Here is a 20,865-nt window from a genome sequence, read left to right as displayed (position 1 = left end):
TTGGAGTGTTGGTCGAACAAAAACGTGCTATTTGATCACATCAATTTGAGCTTTATGAAACTGTGTTGGCAATTTTTTGACTATTTTCTGGCATTTATAGACCAAACGATTAAAAGATAAATTGAAAAGAACAACGTATCGTTCTACGTTAGTGTGGACATGCACTGAAACAGCATTTGCACTTCATTTCTAAAAAGGGAGATATGTTGCAGTCATCTTGCTAGCCTATCAGCTGTAATACTCCTTCAAAGAGCAGGATGTTTTTAAGAATATCATTGTTTACTACGCATGTACAACCTTTAGCTTGTGCAGACTGATCAGGAGCAGCACATTTTACTGTAACTGTCCTCCACATCTGTCTGGCCTGCTGCCCAACTAATAAAGGTGTGAGGGCAGCTTGAGGTCAAGCAGCATACTTTTCCTTACTGTAATCACATGGCCATCTGTCAGAGCCTGTGCACTGCTCTCAACACTGCTTCCCTTTTGCCACCCACCTCTGCCACACATCACACAGGAACACAAATGTCTCACCACATAATCATGCGAACGCTATTCTGTTTCGACAAAAACATTTATTGTGACTTTGACGTTCAACTCAAGCCACAGACTTTTGGTTTCCAGTTTTAAGATCACATTCATCTTTAGATGCACACAGATGAATTATGACTTAGGAGTCATTTCCCTAATTTATCATTTTGAGCTTTACAATGCAACTGATAGCAACAGCTATGCAAGAGAATGCATCAATATTCCTCAGCGCCAAATGGCACACTTGCTTATTCAAACCAGATAATTTTTTTCATGGCTGTCTTGAGGTAATTAGTTTTTGGCTCCCAATGAAATAGGACCATATTTCAGATCTGTCCCGCTCACTGGCCCTCTCCCACCATCATCTCCCCTCTTTCCTCTTCTCTCTACTCTCTTTCCTTATAACAGGATTTAGCATATCAATGGCGGATTAGTTCGTTTAACAAAAGCTTACTACTGCAAAGCCCCTTTCCACTCGTCTTTCCAGCCTGACTTGTGGACCTCACACACAGCTCCTCCGCGACTTTGGTCTTTGGTGTGCGTGTGTGGTCGCGGCTGCTCGGCTGAATGGATTTGCGTTTGAAGATGACAAAAGACATGCTTAGTCACTATGGGCTTCGGAGATGTATGCAGTAGCATGTGTGGGGTGATGGTGTGTTTGGGTGCATGTGTGTACAGGAGCACGCTGGAGGTTTATTGTTACATGCATGCAACGCTTGGAGCTGAAAACATGTGTGAATAGAGTGATTTCTCCTTTATGCATGCACGCACTCACAGGTTAGCCATCAATTATCACTTTATCTGAATGATCTGGACAACATGTTGCTAAAATGTGTCCTAAACCTGCCAATCTATTGTTCTTGTACCTTTGGCTTCCTCTTGCTTTTATGGGGCATGGAAAAAAGTAGTGTCCTCTGCCCTCGCAGCCGTTGCGTGCCGGCCTGCAGATGCTCCTGCTCTGGAATGGGACCCCTTCTGTACAGTGGAAAGTGTTGCACAGGGTGCCAAGAGGGGGGGGTGACTACAGCTGGCTAGATTTGGGCATTGACCACAATTTTTGTGTGTGTGCGTGCAGGGTTCGAGAGCAGGCAAGTGGAGGAAAACCCCACCGTGACACCGCAGCTAGCTCAGGAAGGATGCCCCCACTGCCTGTGCTGGTGTTGGTTTGAGCCACATAGCATCAATCACCTCAGAGGGTGACAGGGTTTAGGATGTAGGTATGTCAGAAGGAGGGGGCGAGTTGGAAGTGTTCCATTATACAGGCACGTGCCTTGTGTTACACTCTGAGCAAAACGTTCTCCTCACACACTGTTTTCGTATATTTATTCGCTTATCTTGTTTGTGTTTGCAATAGTTTTGTTGCAGTTTAAATTGTCCTCATACAGGGAATGGTTGATGGTAGATTCCTATGTAATGCCCTATAACATGAACTATTGTCACAAAATCTAACACTCAAACACACCACAGGCCTACAGTTTGCGAAGTAAAAATGTTATCAACTCATCAGTATCATGGTGGCAAGGTGTGATTGTGAGTGTGTGTCAGATCGTAGTGTTTTTATTAACAATTTTAATACATTTTAGGTCGTCATTTTAACAAACATGTCCCTCCTTGGTGGAAAAAAGTCTGGTTTGACTAGTACTTCAAGGAGTCAACTAGAGCTGAACTTATGTTTTTCTCAGCATGCACAGTGCAAGATGTTAGGTACACCTTGGACAGGTCCCAGTCTATCAAAGGGCTAACACACACACACACACACACACACACACACCTGCATGCATTTCTTTTGACCGAGTGAGAAAAGTGAAGCACCTGGAGAAAACCCACAGGAATATGGAAAGAACATCTGTCACTGGACATACTGCAGAAAGGCCTCCAATGAATTTGAACCCAGGACCTTTTTGCAGTTTCTACCGGTGTAATAAAAAACACGAGGTACATCATTTTACACTATATATGCAAGCTTTAACCTCACACAACCTCAGTACCTACATTAGGGGATGACCACTCTTGCAATTTTTGGGGTCATTTTGAGATGGAAATAAAGCGGTAATTCAACACTGTCATTCAGTTAAAGTTGAATTGCAATATCACATTAAAAAGAAAATAATTTCCAATTACCCCTAGTAGTATCTAGCAATGCTGATGGTTTTGGTTTTGCAACATGGGCCAGTGAGTTATCTACATCCAGCCCAATTCATTGGAGGTGAATTGAATATATATCACATTTGGTACGCTCAACAGCAGTGTACCTTTCCAGAAGCAATATCCTGATTACTGACTGATTGGTCCAATAAGCCTTACATTGCATCCTTTGCAATGCAACTGTTACATAATATGTGCACCGAGGAATATTGCTCCTTCGACTGCACATTGTTTATTCCTAGTGTAAAGCTATAGACAGTCTGGAAGGCTATTCTAAGCACACGGTGCCTGGTGGGTCTTTCATGGGAAGTGATGTTTTGTGTTATGATGTTGTACTTAACTGATCCCTGAAATTGTTCTCTTCCACTGGGGGATCACAGTGTAGGATGGGGGCAGGGGGACCAGGTCCTTTGTTGGAGTGTCTCTCTGTCCAACTGCTAGTCCACCCTGCTGCCTGAGCGTCCAGAGCAGGCCTCAGCAGTCATCAGTGTCTGTGCAGAATTACATTTTTGCCTTCTGACGGTTCATTCTTCTGGCTTTGTTGACACAAGTCACCTGATACGCCCATGTTTTCCTGAGCCATCAATCTGTCTTGCTGTCTCTGTATCTGTGTTTCTTGGCTGTTGAAAGGCTCCAGGTGTCTTGTGTGTCCCGTGCCCATACCCTTTGCCAATCCCAGTGCTCCTGGGCCATAGTTGCATTGTTCTGTGTGGCCCATTGTGCGTGACCCTGGTTCAGGGGGAAGCAGCTGGTGGATCCTCTAGTACCAGCCTGCTTGGCACAGAGACTGGGCTCAAGCCTTGGTGTAAAATTACTGTGCCCCAATTCCCACTTTGATACAAACCATGTGGGACAGCTCTGAACATCCATCTACTGTTAATCGGCTTTTTCCGCACCGTCAGGTTTGCAGAGTGATGTTATGCAGTGCAGGACATGAGAGCTTCCCCCTGGTATTCAAAACAGGAGTTTACTTTGTGCAAGCTTCAGTTTAAGGTAGGTTGCCATTTGTGTGCGTGTACAGCAGATATTTGCATATATATTCTATACTTTTTGTATATGTGTTCATATAATGCCCTGTGTCAAGAACATCGCTCTTTAAGAGGCTATGGGCTGCCCTCAGTACAGGAAGTGACTCAGTATTGACTGGCGCTGCACTTCCTGTGAGCTGACTCTCCTCTACTCCTCTCAGGATGTTTACCTCCTCCTCCTCCTTCCCTGTCTCCCTCTCCGCCCTCCTTCCTTGATCACGTGACTTTACGTCGGGGCACTCAGCTCCAGGTCAGACCTGGCTCGTCTAGGTTTAGTTTGGCCCAGACATCGTCAGTCACGGCAACTGACTGCTGAGTTGGAGGTCGTGGCCACGCTGGAATCCAGATGACTTTTCATTGTGCACACTTACAACATACAACTAATACATTACTTAAGTAGAATATATTGTTTTAGTAGTTCATTATGATTATTCCATGTTTGCATTAAGATATCAGTGTGTTCTTGGAAACAGTGTGAAACAAAAGACTCCTGTGTGTGCTTGTGTGTGTACGTATGGGAGGATTACCATAAAAAAGATTGGGAATACAAGTCAGAGTAACGGGTTTGATCTGTATCTCTTTCTCATTCTTTGTCTCTTAGTTGCTGTGTCAGATGTTGACCCACCACAGTGCAGTAACCATCAATGTCCAGACACTCTGCTTACACATTACCTCTATCATTATTTATCAGGCTTAGAGCTTCACTAATATCTTTACTGCACTCTCGTATCTCCACCTCTCTCCAGTTCCCAGAGTGTGGCTTCTTTGGCATGTACGACAAGATCCTGCTGTTCCGCCACGACTTAAACGACGAGAACATCCTGCAGAGGCTGACCTCGGCAGAAGACATCCACGAAGGAGACCTCATTGAGGTGGTGCTCTCTGGTATGTAAGCTGCAGTGAAACTATACATTGATGTGTTACCTTGAATGATTTTTGCACACCGCTTTTCTCCAGCGTCTCAGATTAGTTCAAACATGAACAAACAAACCAAAAAACAAACAAACATTGACTCAACAGTTGACCTTTATGAACTGTTTGCTTTGGCAAATACAAAGGTACCTTGTACCTTTTAATGTGAGCAGCTTAGATGTTTTTAAATTCACCTGAGATATCCAAATAACTTTTAGGATCAGAGTCAGGAGGAGATATATTTATTAAATATAATAATAATTAATATTGAAAGCAGAAGCTTAAAGGCAGCTGCTGACATGGAAAGTGCTCATTTTGAACTATTGGACAGAAACCCAGCAGGAGACTTTTAGCACCTGTGACCCATATATTTAGAAAAGTGGAAAAGGTGTGGTATTAAGAGTTTATAGATGACAGTTTTTTTATTCATCTTCTTCTTATGCTCATGTCAGTTGAAATACCAGCAAAAAGTTGTATACAAAATTGTCTAAAGAGAGCAACAGACTTAAGGTCTTGTTTTTTTCGACTTCCAAAACAGGAGAAAAATTGACCTAAAATTCCACCAAGCAGTATAAACAGTGTCCAAACAATGGTCTAAAACTAATAAACTGGCTTCATGTGTTACATTTTTTGTGCCTAGTCATAGTTGACACACCTCCCAGTAAACACAGCCTGTACTGTCTTGTTCAAGGGCGCTTCAGTGGTTCAGATGCTTGCTGTGAGAGTCCTTTGTACGCAACAAAAACGTTGCTGCCAAAATTAAGTATTGTTCTTGTTCCATTTCCATCGGATTCAGTCCACCTTTCTAGCGCCGACACAGGTGTTTTTCTTTGTCATTTCCTGCGGCGAATGAATCAGCTTCCTGTGCCGTGCTGAGGCTGACAAACAGCCCAGAGTATCTGTTCTGCTCTAATCTGTTCTCCTGCTCCATCTGTCTCCACTGGGAAGCACCTGACACCACCTGTGCTGAATATCTCCCCCTTCTCTCCTGGGCAGACAGTATTGTTTGCGGGGATTTAGAGAGGGGATGATTGTATAGGTTCAGGATCTGCGGATACTTCAGACTTCAGGGCTGAGGAATGTAGACTAAAGACCAGAGAACTTCCTTCTTTTTGTTTCTGACTGTCTGTGTTTGTCTTGTGCTCTCTTTTGTGTCAGTCTTTGTTGCTCTCTTTCCCTCCTCGCTTTCTCTCATTCTAATCCCTCCTACCTCGACAAATCCATCTGCAGGTGTAAGCTCCATCAGCGGAGGCTGACAGTTTATAGCCTGAGTATACCTGACGAAAACTGTCACAGAAGAGTCGGATCTTAGATTTGCTACATTACAACGCATGCTGTTTTTTAAGATTTCATCTAACTCAATAAGCTTGGCCTTCGTCATGAGAGGGGCTTTGCCTGTCAGACACTTGATCTTCGTTTGAGAAACACGAGCTGAGAGATCCACATTCCCAAGCCTTTCATTTGGTTCAGAGAAAATATGAACCTTTTCCGCCCCGCAATTTGTCTCCTGTCATCTTCCGCTCAGTTTCCCCTAAACCAACCTGTTGTTGGATTCTGCGGCTGTGGGAGAGAGTCCGAATATCTCTCTTGCTGCGAGAGGGAGGCAGAAGTGGCTTTTTCTTGGCTGCGGGCTCAAAGACGAGGGCTTGTTTTTCCTGCAGTAAGTGATTGTAGTAGACCCGCGGAGTGTAAACACGCTCTGATGTGCGGGGCGGCCCTGGACACAGCGGACACTGTGCAGGCCATCTCGGCCCATGAGGTTTGAGGTTTGGCCTGACCGATTGTCCCTTTGTTCTGTTTTTCGCTGTCTTAAATTCCCACCCACTTTCACAAGCTCCTTATTCACCACTACTGGCAGTGTGAAATTGATATTTTACAGTACCTTCTGTTTGTCATAAATATGGCTTAACTTGTTTTTGTCAGATGGAAACTTGTGGTCTCCAAATGGAAACTCGGTGCCTCAAAGCAAACAGATAGCGCATTCATGTAAGCCTCTCCGCTCGTGAGAAGTGCTGCGAAAAACAACGCGTCGAGTTTGTGTTTGGTGTTGTTTGATGCTAATTAGCATGACGAGCATTACATAATGGAGCGACTGCTAAGAAGCGGCCAGTTGTTTTGCAGACGTGTGTGAAAAAGCCCATGAATGCTGCCTTTTATGTGTCTGTGCCAGGGAGCTATGTTAGCCCCACGACATGTGACCTGCTTGAGGTCTTTCTTCTCTTTCAAGTCAAACCCAAACTGTGAAAATCAAGCCACCAGCCGTCGTGTTTCTCTGAAATGGAGGCTTGAGTGTATTAATGGTGTGCATTAACATGGATATCTGAGAATTCCACTGCAGCGGTCCCAGGAAGTGACTTAACATCTAAGAAAAATAGATTTGTTTGTTTCTTCATTTGGGTTGATCCTAACACCGACCCTTCACCTGTCCTGCAGGTGGAGATGTTTTTTAAACAGATCAGATGAATGCAGTGTCACTGCTTTTTATTGCCTGTGAGGATTTCTGTGACAACTAAGGTTTTTCATCAAGTCTTAAATTGTTTTCTTGCATTAAGGATGTTTTCTCTTTTCTTCATATGGAGCATGTGCAGATTCAGAGCAAAAGAAATGTTTTTTTTTTGTCACTGGCCACATGTCATATTTGTTGTTTGTTCAAGTCTGCATCTCATCACAGCCTCAACAGCTGAAGAACGCCCTCAGTTGTCCAAGAGAAAATGTGTTTGGTTGGATCACCTCAAAGGAAGTGAACTAACACACACATGCAACATCAGCGTCGCCACCGCACAGGTTTTGCTGCTTAACCTGAGTGTAAAGATTAACCATTCCCTTGTCGGTTGCTGCGGCCACATAAATGATTGCAGGAGGAGGGACGCTTTGCTAATGCAGGCTGTGAGAGACGAGACACGCAGGTTTGGCAGCAGTCACCTCCGTATCTTACTCATCTTCACAGCTTTGATGATTCACAGCCATGATTAACCAGCTCAACTGCTTCCAACAATGAGCTCAGTGCGTCTGTTTGACTCAAAACAACAGAGACATGAAGGAAAAATAAGAGAAACAGGAACAGAGTATCTGCAGCTCTATTGGTTTTGATATTATGCTCGAGATAACAAAGATGGGCTGGGGTACAACAGGGTCACTCTTGTCTTATGGGTGTGCCCTATCACTTTGATACATGGAGTGATGAAATTGAAATGGTGTCTCTGCAGATGTGGCGCCCTCTACTGCAGAACTGCAGATATAGCACTTGCATGATGAAGTCACATTTATTTGTTTGTGCCGGAGCACTTGCAGAAAGAATCTCAGTACTTAGATGACTTGTTTTCTCATTTACATACAAACATATAGTGAGACCGGTTTTATATTAAAAAACTGTGTGAAAAAGTTGTCAAGTACATGTGATAAATGGCTGCTCTCTTCTTTGATTCCTTTTCACCTCATTTGTTTTCTTCCAATTCCGCAGTTTTGTTTTGTTTTTAAACACAAACTGTTTTCCAGATTTGTTTTGCTTTCACCAAGTTTTAGTTATACCACTTGTGTATTGTTTCTAGCTCAGGCCACAGTTGAAGACTTCCAGATCCGACCTCATGCCCTTTATGTCCACTCCTACAAGGCCCCCACCTTCTGCGACTACTGTGGGGAGATGCTATGGGGTCTCGTCCGGCAGGGGCTCAAATGTGAAGGTTAGACCCACACACACACACACACACTGACACACACACACACACACACACACACACACACACACAAACACTTTGTTGAATGCTACAGAAAACCTGCTGTGTCATTGCCAAGCTGTGAAGCTAACCTACTCCGAGACCTTTTACTGTATCTCATACTGCATCCACACACACAGATGCACACACACACACACACACACGCACACACACACCACATCTCCGACCTCAAGAATGTATCAGGGAGATATACAAGCAAACAAGAAAGATTTGGTCCGGGCACTGTAGCCAGTGAAATGCTTGACATTCAGATCCCAGTGGAGTTATGGTGCGTCGGCTCACCTTTCATTTTCTGTCCTTGTTGGATCAGATTTGAATTATACTCTTTCATTTTCTTGTTATTAAGCTGCATGTGAAGCCTAATAAGCCAGTGAAACATTCATGGTCATAAATCCTCCTTTTCAAGCCTATTCATCAGTGGGGCCATCGTGTGGCTGATGTGCGGAATGAAAATATGTTCACCCGTTTTTCACCTCACAGTTTGATGCTCTGTAGTCTTTTTGTGACTGGTGTCATTTGTGTTTTCATCTTTTAAGGATGTGGGCTAAACTACCACAAGCGTTGCGCCTTTAAGATCCCAAATAACTGTACTGGTGTCAGGAAGAGGCGATTGTCCAATGTCTCGCTGCCCGGACCCTCCCTCTCTGTCCCCCGACCGGCACCTGCGGAAAATGCCGTGGTCGTCCTGGATGAGGTGAGTTCTGATTGGTGGGCTGGGCTTGGATGGAAATGGAAGAAAACTATGCAAAGATCTCTGTGAAAATCAGCATCTGCTTAGCCCCTGAATGATGCAATGATTTTTTTTTATCCTCAAGCATCAAATTAGCTGGCTGGAGTTAAGGCATCATCCTAAGACTCAGACTGGAGGCCAGGTGAATCGGCCAAGAATGTGAGGCAGTCAGCCTGCATGCTGCTCACGAGCTTTGTCTCAGCTGCTAAACGTGTCTAAACTTATCAAATTTGGCTCCTTTCCATGGGTGAATCTCCTGGGCCGCTGTTGTAGAATACCACTGATGCAGAAAATTGAATTTAGCTGCACATTGCTCTGTGGAGAGAACCTCAATGAGGCCTTAGTTTTTGCATAAGCCCGCTCTGGAATATTCCCCTCTTGTCTGTGTCCCCGCGAAAGGTCATCAGGAAATGTAATTATGCTAATGACATTAGAAGTCCATTGAAGTCCCAGTTTATGTATCTACTCACTTGTTGGCCAAAATGAAGGAAGCTTCCTTCCCATTTCTGTCAGGAGCTTCCAGCCTGCCTGATTTATTCATATAAAATCAGAACTGAATGCTAATATGTGGTAAAACATGACAAATCTAATAACCGTTTTCCGACCACTGGGATCATGTTAACTATGCACAGTCATGCTAACTCAGTATGACAGATTTCTTTTTCCTTTTTCCACTTCTTTCTCTTCTTCTCCTGCCATGTCATTATTCACTCTTTCCCTATCACTCAAATGCTCCCTTTGTGGCTGTTCCTCTTCCATTTTTCCCTTCACTTCCTTCCTGCTTATGGTTTTTAATTCTTTCCAATGCTCCCCCCCCCAGAGGTCCCATCAGGAGGCAGGGAAGCGAATCCTGTCCTGGAGCGGTAGGCCTATCTGGATGGAGAAAATGGTGCTGGGACGGGTTAAGGTGCCGCACACCTTTGCCATACACACCTACACTCGCCCCACTATCTGCCAGTACTGCAAGCGTCTGCTCAAGGGTCTCTTCCGCCAGGGCATGCAGTGTAAAGGTAGGACTACATATGAAGAGTCTGTTTCAAAGACATTGTTGTTCATTTAAGAACATTTTGGTGATGTTTTCCCATAATAATCATGTGTTTGAATATTTTTTTTATTTCATCTGCCAGATTGCAGATTCAACTGCCATAAACGATGTGCTTCAAAGGTACCCAGAGACTGTTTGGGGGAGGTGGACTTCAACGGAGGTAAGTTCTACATCCAGTTTCACAGTGATAGTGGTGTAGCTCTGAGTATTTCCAATTTTAAATATTTGCACATTTAATGTGCATGCGTAGAGCCAGCCAGCCCTGGCCCAGACTCCGACACTACCATGGATACTATGGAGGTGGACAGCAGCGATATGGATGGCGGCAGGGGGCTGGACGACCCAGAGGAACCCTCCACCCCAGATGAGAGGATGTTCGACATGGATTCCCCCTTATTGGACAGAGAGAAGGATGAAGAGCCCATCAAGACTATTAGGTATGAAGATGTTGATATGATTAGAGGTTATCCAGTTTGACATTTCTGGTACCCCATTCAGAGACAAACATTGCGGCTGATACTGTATTGTAGGTGGTACTGTTTACTCTGTTGTCCCAGCCATGATGGATATATATTTTATTTTTTGTAAAATGTTTCTTATTGGACAGCTCAGTCAAGAGTGACAGGAAATGAGAGGGAGAAGGGGATGACCTGCAACAAAGGTCTCCCACCTAATTCAAACCGGGGACTTTGCGGTTATGTTTTAAACCACCAGGTCTAACTGCCCAAGTCTTCTGTTTATTCTACACCAGCATGCGTTTCGTGTTTCCAGTAGTGTTGCCACTGCTGCAAACATAAAATGCATTACTTCCTGTGCAGGATTTCTGTCAGGAAAGACCTACCAGACAGTGGGTGGTTAGAAAAGCAAATATAAAAAGGTTTCACGAGCTGGCTGCAGGTCGATTTAAATGTAACCTGTTACTGTTTCATTATGTTTAGCTCTAAAAATGTTATTGATGAAATCTTAATTTTCTGTGCATGTGCCTGTGTCTAGCCCTTCCACTAGCAGCAACATCCCTCTGATGCGGGTGGTCCAGTCCATCAAACACACCAAGAGGCGGAGCTCCACTGTGGTGAAGGAGGGCTGGATGGTTCATTATACGAGCAGGGACAACCTGGTAAGACTGATAACCCCAAAAGCCCAACAAAGGAGCCCAGTCTGAAATGGACTGTGCTTAGCCTGTATGCTGGGGAAAACTCCTTCTCCAAAGCTGTTCACATGTGTTGAATTCAGCACAGAAGGTATTTTCCTCATGAAACTAAATTTTGAAGTACTGTAATATCGGTAGGTCATGTGTTCTCTGACATTTTTACTAACTTGGTGTTCGTGTTCCCCTTTTAACAGCGGAAGAGACATTACTGGAGGCTCGACAGCAAGAGCCTGAGTCTCTTCCAGAACGACACCGGGGCCAAGTTCTACAAAGTAAGCATAAAACTATCATCGCTGCCTCATTCTTGGAAAATCATGTCTTGTCCTCCACATCAAGCACACAGTAGCATTTATTAAGCTGTCAGAAAATGGAGCCGCTTAATGCAAGTTGACTCAGTGTCGAGTCCATGGTGAATGATATTTATAAAGTCCGCGACGTAGCTCCATGGTACTGAAAATGTACCATTGCACTAATTTCTCTTGATTCAAAGCGGGGATGTTGAAGTCATTTTCATATCGAAGTTGTCTGAGAGGTATGTAAATAGAATCTAACCAGTGGTAGCTGTGTGACTCAGCTTGAGGGCTGTCGTGTTGCAACTGTAAACTACACTGAGGTCAGTTCGGTCCACTGAAATTTCCCCTGTGGTTTTTCACCCTGCAGCCTGGTCTCTTCCCTGCATGAAGTGAAAGGATCAAGTCACTAACAGTAGTCATCTTTAGCTATTGTGTGTCAGATCACATGGGACATTTGAAGGGGTTTTGAAGAGACTATAGGGATCCACAAGTGGAAAGAAAGTGGATTTACTGGAGAAGTTTGATGCACATTTATTCTATAAAATGGCTGAATTCTAGAAACTGGACAATGAGATGTTGAGAGTTTTAAATTGAAGTTTTAATCTTTAATCCAAAATAAGGGATGGCTGTGAGTGGAACGCCACAATTTCAATATGTGAAATCAGTTGTGGAGAGTGTGTGACACTTCCCTCTCAGTGCCAGCAGCGCAGTGTGTCATTACACAGCCGCAGGCAGGGGCTTAATAGCACTGTAATTACACACTGAGGGCCGAGGGAGGGAACTATAGCCTGCAAGGTAAAGACTTCCACATGTGTGTTGATGGTTGTGTGTGTGTGTGTAGGGTGGGGGATGTAATAATTTTATTGTTCATGTTGCTTTGTGTGCTTTGAGACACGTCCTTGAGCTGTGGTCAGAGTTGTGTTGCAGTGGGATGGTGTGTAGGATGTTGCACAGTTTCCAGTGTGAGAGCCGGCACGTTCACTCTGAGTGTGTGTGTGTGTGTGTGTCAAACAGGTGGTTTGATACACAGCTGTATCTATAGTTAAGCTTTTTTTTCTTTCTCACTATCTCCCTCTTATGCTGGCTGTGAAACAAGCCAATTATTTTGTCACACCCTGCTTCCCTGCCACTAAAGCCTCGCAGAGGAAACCTCAGCAGAGGCCGACTCCTCATGGTGTGTTTACTGGCAGCTTTATGTGGTTCTTTATTATCAACTTGGCATTCTACGCTACGTTTAAGGCCTTCAGGAGGCTAATTGAAGGCTAGCTGTAAATGCCATCTTTTCTTGCTTCAGAGTTTAGTCTTTGTTCCATGCCTGTTGCTCCAGAGTATCAGATTTGTAACCATGATAGATAACGTGAGATGACTTCCTGCACACATAGTTGATAAAAGGTTCTTTCAGAGGTCTCTGAAACCACAGATTCTCCATGTGCTCGGTCTGTATCCGGGAAAGCGTCTGTCCTGGGCATTTTCCTCGAATTTCCCTGAAGTGTCTAGCCTGCTGCTCATCAGTGTGTGGCCACTGTCCTCCCCTCTCTTCTTTTCTTTATACCTCCAATGGTGGTGGTGGTCGCGTGGTGGCTAGCTTGCCAGGCATGGCAGCCATTTTCTCCATTTGGAAGCCATAACGGCTTCTCGTTTGAAGATGAGACCCCTGTACTTGTGGCTTTCTCTGAAGAACCTTTTATGGGGTGAGGGGGCTTCTCTCTGTCTCTGCCAGATTGAGTCCTGTCACACTCAAATTTGCACCCACACATGCACACACATGCACACACACACTCTACCCTGTGGAGGAATGGTAGTTGCCGTGTCTTTCGTCTCCGTGGCTAGCGGTAGCGCCAGCGGCTCGTGCTCAGATGGGGCCTCTGGCTGGCCCTGCCTTGTAATCAGGGAACCAGAGCACTTCAGCCGCCGCAGGGCCCGCTCACGTGACCCGGCCCCGCTAACCACAAGCACTTCATCCGATACTCTGTGGTGAGCCACGCGGAGGGGACAGCGTGTGCCTCTATGAGCCCCCATTGGCTGGGACTTTTTTAATTTTTGACCCTCCCTCCTCTCTTTGATTTGACAGCGAGTTTGAAGGGGAAGGGGGGACTTTTAAAGTGTGCTCCAACTGTCCTCTCTGTACGTGCTCATAAGAGAGAGGAGCGTAAAAGAGAAAGTTAGAGCTGGGACTATATAATCAACACTGTGATTACCCCCGACGAGTGTGGAGACTTTTGGAGTGTGTGAGTGTTCCTACCTGTATGTGGTTTCTGCTGTTGTTTAGGTGGTGCATTACATCTGTAGGTTAAGCGTTTTTCTTCTTTAGTAAGATTGCTTTCTGTTTTAATTTCATCAAATGAGATAATCACCTTTAAAGCATCTGCTTTTACAAAATTAGTAATTTGATGTTTTTTTAAGGTAAGAAGGAAACTTCTCAACTTGGTAAAGAGAGAGCAAATTATTTTTATTTTATTTTATTATTATTTATTTGTATTTTATCTGCTCTTGTCTTGAGGTAATATATTTCTGTATCTCCAGTTTCTTACCTCTCCAAAGGTAATATGACATAATAAGTCATAATAATAATAATAATACATGTTGGTACTTACAGTATGTAGAAATGTTGTTGGCTATGTGTGTGTGTTTTAGACTCTGTTTTGTTTTGTTGAGGAGTGTTGTTTTTTTATGCCGACATATTGTTTGTGCTTCAGGTGTATTGGTTGTCTGTGCAGACAACAACTCAGTGGAATAAAAAAATATTGAGAAAGGAAGAAAAAAAAAACCTTGAGCTCTCACTTGATGATAATTTCTGGACCATATTTATTTTAGAAAACGCAGAATATAATATTTTGTGTATTTTTGTCATTAGTCGTAATCTCTGTCCCTCACCCCTCCCACAGGAAATCCCTCTGTCCGAGATCCTCCAGGTGGAACAGTCTAGAGACTACAGCAATCTGGCCCAGGGCAGCAACCCACACTGCTTTGAGATCATCACAGCCACCATGGTCTACTATGTAGGGGAGAACAACTGCAGTCACTACCACAGCCCCGCTCTGGCCGCCTCAGGAGTCGGCATGGAGGTGGCTCAGGGCTGGGAGAAGGCCATCAGACAGGCCCTGATGCCCGTCACCCCTCAGCCCAGTGTGGCCAGTGCTGCTGGACAGGGCAAAGACCATAGTAAGTAGAAGATTACAGCTCTCTTGTGCTAAAAACATTGTTTTTGTGGAAGAAATGGAAAAACAACTTGAAATAGAACTAGGATATTGTTTTGTTTTTCACTCTAAAATGACATGATATTTTTTGGAATTCAGACAACCAATCGTATTAAATTAGACACTGGAATTTCATGTGCCGAAGGGAGATTAAAGGTCTAGTCAAGAGAGTCAAGAGACTAAATACAAACGTTTTCAATGATGTTTCATTGAACATTTTCTGTTAACCTTTAGGCTTACAGAAATGCTGAAATTAAGGCTCAATTTGTGACTGTGTACCTTGTATCAGAGTTTGGGTTTCCCCTGGCAGCGATGACTTGTAATATTACAGGGTTTTTCCTGACTCAACACAAGACTAGCCCCAACTGCTAGGGCCACAACAAATGAAAAGTCTTGCTTTCCTTGATTTTATGTGTTGAAAAGTTTCAGGTTAGCCCAAATAGAAAGCACCAACTTGGCTAAGGTGGTCAAAAAAAACCACTGAGATATTCGGCCTTTCGATAGGCAGGGAAAACCCTGCGCTAGTGTCTGTGGGCTAAAGGAAGTGACAGTAGTGACAAATGAACTGACATGACTGGGCAGAACCTCAGGAGAGAGCTGTTATGCTCTCAGGTCAGAGGAGCTTGGTCCTTAACAAGACTAATGTGGGCTATTATTTGAGGCTCTATGGTTGTAAACTGATGAGAGATCCACCTGAGAGTAATGCTTATTAGCAGCAAAGAATTTTGAGCATGGGCATTGAAAATGATGCAGTGATAATACGCTGTTTTTGGTCCATCGATCTGGATTGATTTATTCATTAAGTATGGGTAGATGAACTGATAGATAATATTGATATTTAATCTGCAAACATTGGGGTAATTTATGTGGTAATTTCTCATTCAAAATAAGAGCTTGTTTACCAAGATTGAAATGACATTTTTGTGTGTAGCATTAGCTCAATGATCACAACATCATGTTTTCTACTTGCTTTTATCTCTGCCTTTCGTATTCATTGGCTAGCATGCAGAATTAGCCCCTGTGGCTGTCTGAATTCCCAGTTATGAAATGCATTGCATACTTGCAGCATTCAGTCACACATAGCTTCCCAGATCAATTTTAAAGCCAATTTATTGTGTAATAAAATGCTTCATTATGCCGAGCTATGACTTATTGCGTGCAGCTGCAATAAGCTTGAAGGTTTTGAAAAAAAATAAAATACAACACTAGTATTTGAGCAATGTGCCTCTGACTACAATTACTTAAGGATTCAATGGCTGCTTTATGTGTTGGTAAAGTGGCGTTTTTCAGCTGTTTAATGTGGAAGCATCATGTGTTTTCCTCTCCAGAAGAGCTGTCCATCAGCATATCTGTGTCCAACTGCCAGATCCAGGAGAACGTGGTGAGTGGGGATTTTTTTTTCTCTCAGAGACGCTGTTGCACAATTTCCCTGCGCAGCCTGCACATCAGGCATTCATGTGCTATTAAAGTAGCTTTTGTGGTACAATCCGAAATTGTATCCTACTGTTTCTTTACCAAAACATTCAGTGGAAGCTTTCATGCCGCACGAATGGGGAAGCTGCACACCCATTTTTTTGGTCAAGGGACTTTGGTCTCAGTTCCACTTCTGCATTGAGTGAAAGTTAAATATATATATTTATAAATATTTGGCAATACCAGAAAACATTTTGGAAGAGCTACATTTCCGTGCTTTTGATGATGTAACATTTACCAATTGCCAATGTCAGCATAAAAAAATTGAGCAGATATTACGGCAGGACAAAACAAAACACAACAATAACTGTGCAAATTATGTCTGTATAGGATATTGCCTCAGTGTACCAAATATTCTCTGATGAGGTGCTGGGATCAGGCCAGTTTGGCATCGTGTATGGAGGTATGTTTCACTTACATTTCATATAATATAGCTACTGTGAATTGTTTTAGATTTGTAGGCTTGTTAAAGTTATTAATTTTTACCATGTCCCATAATATTTTAGGCAAACACAGAAAGAGCGGCAGGGATGTGGCCATCAAGGTTATTGACAAGATGAGATTTCCTACCAAGCAGGAGAGCCAGCTGAGGAATGAGGTGGCCATATTACAGGTAATGACCAGAATCCATGAACGATGGCACAAATTGACATCAAGTCATAACATGTTTCAAACGATAGCATGTACTGTAAGGATGAGAGACCTTTTCATATACAGCTCATGCTACAGACAGTTTCAGTGCTTTAGAAGTGAATATGTCAGTGTCTTTCCCTCACTACTCCTGAATCAGTGTAGACTCCGTGTCTTTTGTGCTTTTCTTCAGAATCTGCATCACCCAGGTATCGTCAACCTGGAGTGTATGTTTGAGACGCCGGAGCGGGTGTTTGTTGTCATGGAGAAGCTGCATGGCGACATGCTGGAGATGATTCTGTCCAGCGAGAAGAGCAAACTGCCTGAACGCATCACCAAGTTCCTGGTAACACAGGTCCGTATTCTCACCCATCTCCTTTTTCTCTTGATGACGGTCTGATCAATCAATTAGATCTACAGTATGTGTCATTGCCTTTCCACTCTTTATACTTTAAAAGGCATCTTCCTTCCCTTCTTGCTAGCATTTTGTTTTATTTTGTATCATAGCTGTCTTTCCCTCTCTTCCTGTGTCCTCCCTTCTGTTTTTGGGGTGTGTTAGCCCACTGTGCATGAGCCTCTGCTCCAGCTCTAGGGCCTGTTTATTCTTGTGGTGAGCTGATTGGGGGGATGGGGGGGGTTGTTTACAGGATTGGCCTGCATGGCATCACGGCCTCCTCCCTGGCCGTGGATTACAGCCTGCAGTGTGCTGGTGGCTTTGTGGCCTGATTAGAAGAGCAGCAGGCCCCTGGGCCTCCGTGGATCCCGGGTTCCAAACAGGAGCGGGGCCATTAACAACAGCCCCATTAGCTGCGGCGGGCCTGGCTCTGATGTGGCCGAGAGGACTTCTGTCAAAGTCAGGGTCAGGATAGGGGAGCCAGGCGCACTGTGGTTTTGGTACAGGGCCATAGGCAGACATGCGTGCAGCGCTAGCTTACGCCAGGCCTCGTGAATATAGATGGGATGATGAGATGAGATCATTTGTCTTTATGTGAAGGTACTGGTCAGGATGGAAGTATTTAAGGGCTTGCATGCTTATACTACAGTTATTTTTCCATATGGCAGCACCATAGATTCTACTGCTTAGATTATATAAACATTACGCTGTTTATACCATATGCTATATATATTAAGACATTTAGATGCTGGAGTTTACAGTATTGTCATCTGGATTTTTGTTTTAGCTAAATCTGATTTTTGTTTTGCAACAGATCCTGGTGGCATTGAGACATCTGCACTTCAAAAACATTGTCCACTGTGACTTGAAGCCCGAGAATGTACTGCTGGCCTCTGCAGAGCCCTTCCCTCAGGTAAAAGATAGATATTAGTGCATATGTATTTCCGTCTGCATTCGTGTGTGTGTATATATGTTGACCATCTTTTCTGTCTTCTTACAGGTAAAGCTGTGTGACTTTGGCTTTGCCCGTATCATTGGCGAGAAGTCGTTCCGGCGGTCTGTAGTGGGCACTCCGGCTTACCTGGCTCCAGAGGTGCTGCGCAGTAAAGGCTACAACCGCTCGTTAGACATGTGGTCAGTGGGAGTCATCGTGTACGTCAGCTTAAGCGGGACATTCCCTTTTAATGAGGACGAGGACATCAACGACCAGATCCAGAATGCTGCCTTCATGTACCCACCTATGCCCTGGAAGGACATCTCTGCAGAGGGTAAGACGAACAACTTGCTTGTTTGCATCCTTCCTGGAAGTAAACATCCAGACATTCACCAATGCATCATCTAATCTGGCTGGTTAGCTTTGTCCTCCACTCCTGTTAGTGCTGCACCTGTAGTTTAGTGTCAAACTGATACTCAGACATCAGAGCTGTCCTCCCCACCCACATGTCTGGCTCGACTGAGCTTTGATGTGACTTTTCTTTGTCTTCAGTTGAGATGAATCACTTTCAAACCTCCCCCAACTGCAAGCTGCAGCTCCTCCCACATACAGTGTGAAAGATATAGACAAGGTGAAACAAATGATGGAGGTGTTGATGCTAAAGTTTAGTAAGCCAACCACAGTAACCCCTGTTCTCATTGTTATGCACTGCTGAGCTACATATTATCGATTTCTTTCACAGCCACAGATCTGATCAACAATCTTCTCCAAGTCAAGATGAGGAAGAGGTACAGTGTGGACAAGTGTCTCAGCCATCCATGGTTACAGGTGACTTATTCGCTTGTTTTCTTTGGCACTTTTGATCAAAAATCACGCTCCTTCCTCTCAGAGTCACAACTCAGTCTAATCTGAACACACAGACATGATATGCATACTGTTAGATTCAGCGTGACTTACACTTTCCGAGGATATTGCCTCATAATCATCATGTTTGGAAGTTTTGTTCAATATCCACAGTAATCCACTGATAGTTGTCTGTGCATCAATGGTTACAGTGCAAACAGAAAATACTAACAGCTAATGTGGCATGACTTTTCCTGGTGCAAATTAGCCAAAATGGGAATAAATATAGGCATTAACAAACAAACAAACAAAAGAAAATCAAAACCTACATTCAGGTGTAGCCTACTCACTGACTCCATGGCAACATTATACTTCATGCTTCCAACCCCCCCGCCGAATTATGGGAACTGTACTTAAATTTAGAACATGATTATCCTAAATAGAAGTTACAAAAAAGAATAACAGGAGCTAGTTTGGTAAAGTTTTGGTAATTTGCACATCAGTGCATTTTTTGACATTAATAAGGCTCACAATATCCAGCACAGTTCTGATGCACTCCTCTATTCATTCATAACTGGTGGACACGCGCACTCAAACCATTTTAAATTGCATAAAAATTGATGGCATTTCTGCTTAGCCCAGCTTGAAAATACCAACATATGGCATAAAAGCCTATAAATAAATGGCTTGAAAACCAAGCATAAAAGCCTGGGGTTCAAAGGAACTGAATCACTTGATGTCGGAAACACCTCCTCACTAATGAGGACAATGCGCTGAATTAATTTAAAAGTTTGTGTCTATTTCCCTCAGGACTACCAGACATGGCTGGACGTCAGGGAGTTTGAGACACGGCGAGGCGAGCGCTACATCACCCACGAGAGCGACGACGCACGCTGGGAGGAGTACGCAGACGAGCACTGCCTCGTTTACCCCAAACACTTCATCATGGCTCCCAACCTGGACGACATGGAAGAGGACCCCTAGTGGCAGAGGGGACTTACTACATGACATGCATTAAGGACGAGGACTGTCGCAAGGACTTTTTTCATGAAGCTTTGGGAGCAGCAGATTTGCCCTCCAGAACTGGTTGCTGTGGAAATGGAGGGAAGCCGATCAGGCGGAGAATCACTCTCCGGAGGCTTTAAAAGTGGGGAAAAGCCCGCAAAATTTGTAGCATGAAGCACCGCTTCAAGCAGCGGGTGGTGGAGATGCGTGCCGCAGAAACGCATTAAGAAACTGTCAGGAGAGAAGAGTGTTCGTCTTCTTTTTGCACGAAATCAAAACATTCCATGGATTTGCTCAAGTTTGGTTCATTTTTAAGAACAATCACAGACCAAAATAAGCCAGGTGAACGTAATAGTTTAGTTATTGTACACACAATTTTGGATAGCTTTGAGTAATAATATGACTCTGTTCTTTATGTGAGAGGAGAGGTCAGACCCCCCAGGAGTAAAGGGCACTTTTCACAAGGGATTTACAGTCTGAGAATCTACAACACACGAGTTTTGTTCTCATTTACGAACTGTTTGTGAGACTGCCCTTTGGCATGAAACTGGAACTATCACATATATTTGTATTGTCTTTTTAATGTATTTCGTAATTGTGGTAGATTTTTGCACTATAATACCATTGAACATAGCGATTGAATAGAAACACTATTCGCTGCTACAGAGAGCAAACAGTTTTTGAGTGTCCAGTCTAGGTGCAACGTTTTAACTTGTGACAATCAGCAGGAGGTTGATGCCACACCCACAGTATTGGCTGCTATTTGAGGCATTTTCAGCCAACATGTCGTTAGTGACAGCTAATAGTGTGTATGTTTTATCAAC

At 43.8% G+C, this 20,865-nt stretch overlaps 1 protein-coding gene across 2 annotated transcripts in view; it reads left to right on the top strand.

Annotated features, from left to right (window-relative positions):
• The window catches only part of prkd3 (protein kinase D3), a 32,549-nt gene extending 12,529 nt beyond the window's left edge, over nt 1–20,020 (top strand). Inside the window, exons 2-19 of one of the 2 annotated variants that reach the window (XM_070920127.1) lie at nt 4,448–4,586; nt 8,162–8,293; nt 8,884–9,041; nt 9,434–9,457; nt 9,898–10,087; nt 10,205–10,282; nt 10,373–10,559; nt 11,116–11,239; nt 11,467–11,544; nt 14,451–14,727; nt 16,091–16,143; nt 16,566–16,638; nt 16,742–16,848; nt 17,059–17,220; nt 18,074–18,172; nt 18,260–18,527; nt 18,936–19,021; nt 19,847–20,020. In XM_070920127.1, coding sequence (XP_070776228.1) covers nt 4,448–4,586; nt 8,162–8,293; nt 8,884–9,041; nt 9,434–9,457; nt 9,898–10,087; nt 10,205–10,282; nt 10,373–10,559; nt 11,116–11,239; nt 11,467–11,544; nt 14,451–14,727; nt 16,091–16,143; nt 16,566–16,638; nt 16,742–16,848; nt 17,059–17,220; nt 18,074–18,172; nt 18,260–18,527; nt 18,936–19,021; nt 19,847–20,020 — 2,409 coding nt within the window. The remainder of the gene's footprint in view (nt 1–4,447; nt 4,587–8,161; nt 8,294–8,883; nt 9,042–9,433; nt 9,458–9,897; nt 10,088–10,204; nt 10,283–10,372; nt 10,560–11,115; nt 11,240–11,466; nt 11,545–14,450; nt 14,728–16,090; nt 16,144–16,565; nt 16,639–16,741; nt 16,849–17,058; nt 17,221–18,073; nt 18,173–18,259; nt 18,528–18,935; nt 19,022–19,846) is intronic. The other variant, XM_070920128.1, reaches the window with a different exon arrangement.
• Nucleotides 20,021–20,865: the final 845 nt, after the last annotated feature.

The sequence above is a fragment of the Enoplosus armatus genome, chromosome 15, assembly GCF_043641665.1.
Source record: "Enoplosus armatus isolate fEnoArm2 chromosome 15, fEnoArm2.hap1, whole genome shotgun sequence".
NCBI classification, from domain to species: Eukaryota; Metazoa; Chordata; class Actinopteri; order Centrarchiformes; family Enoplosidae; genus Enoplosus; species Enoplosus armatus.
This window is presented reverse-complemented; position numbering and strand designations above follow the sequence as displayed.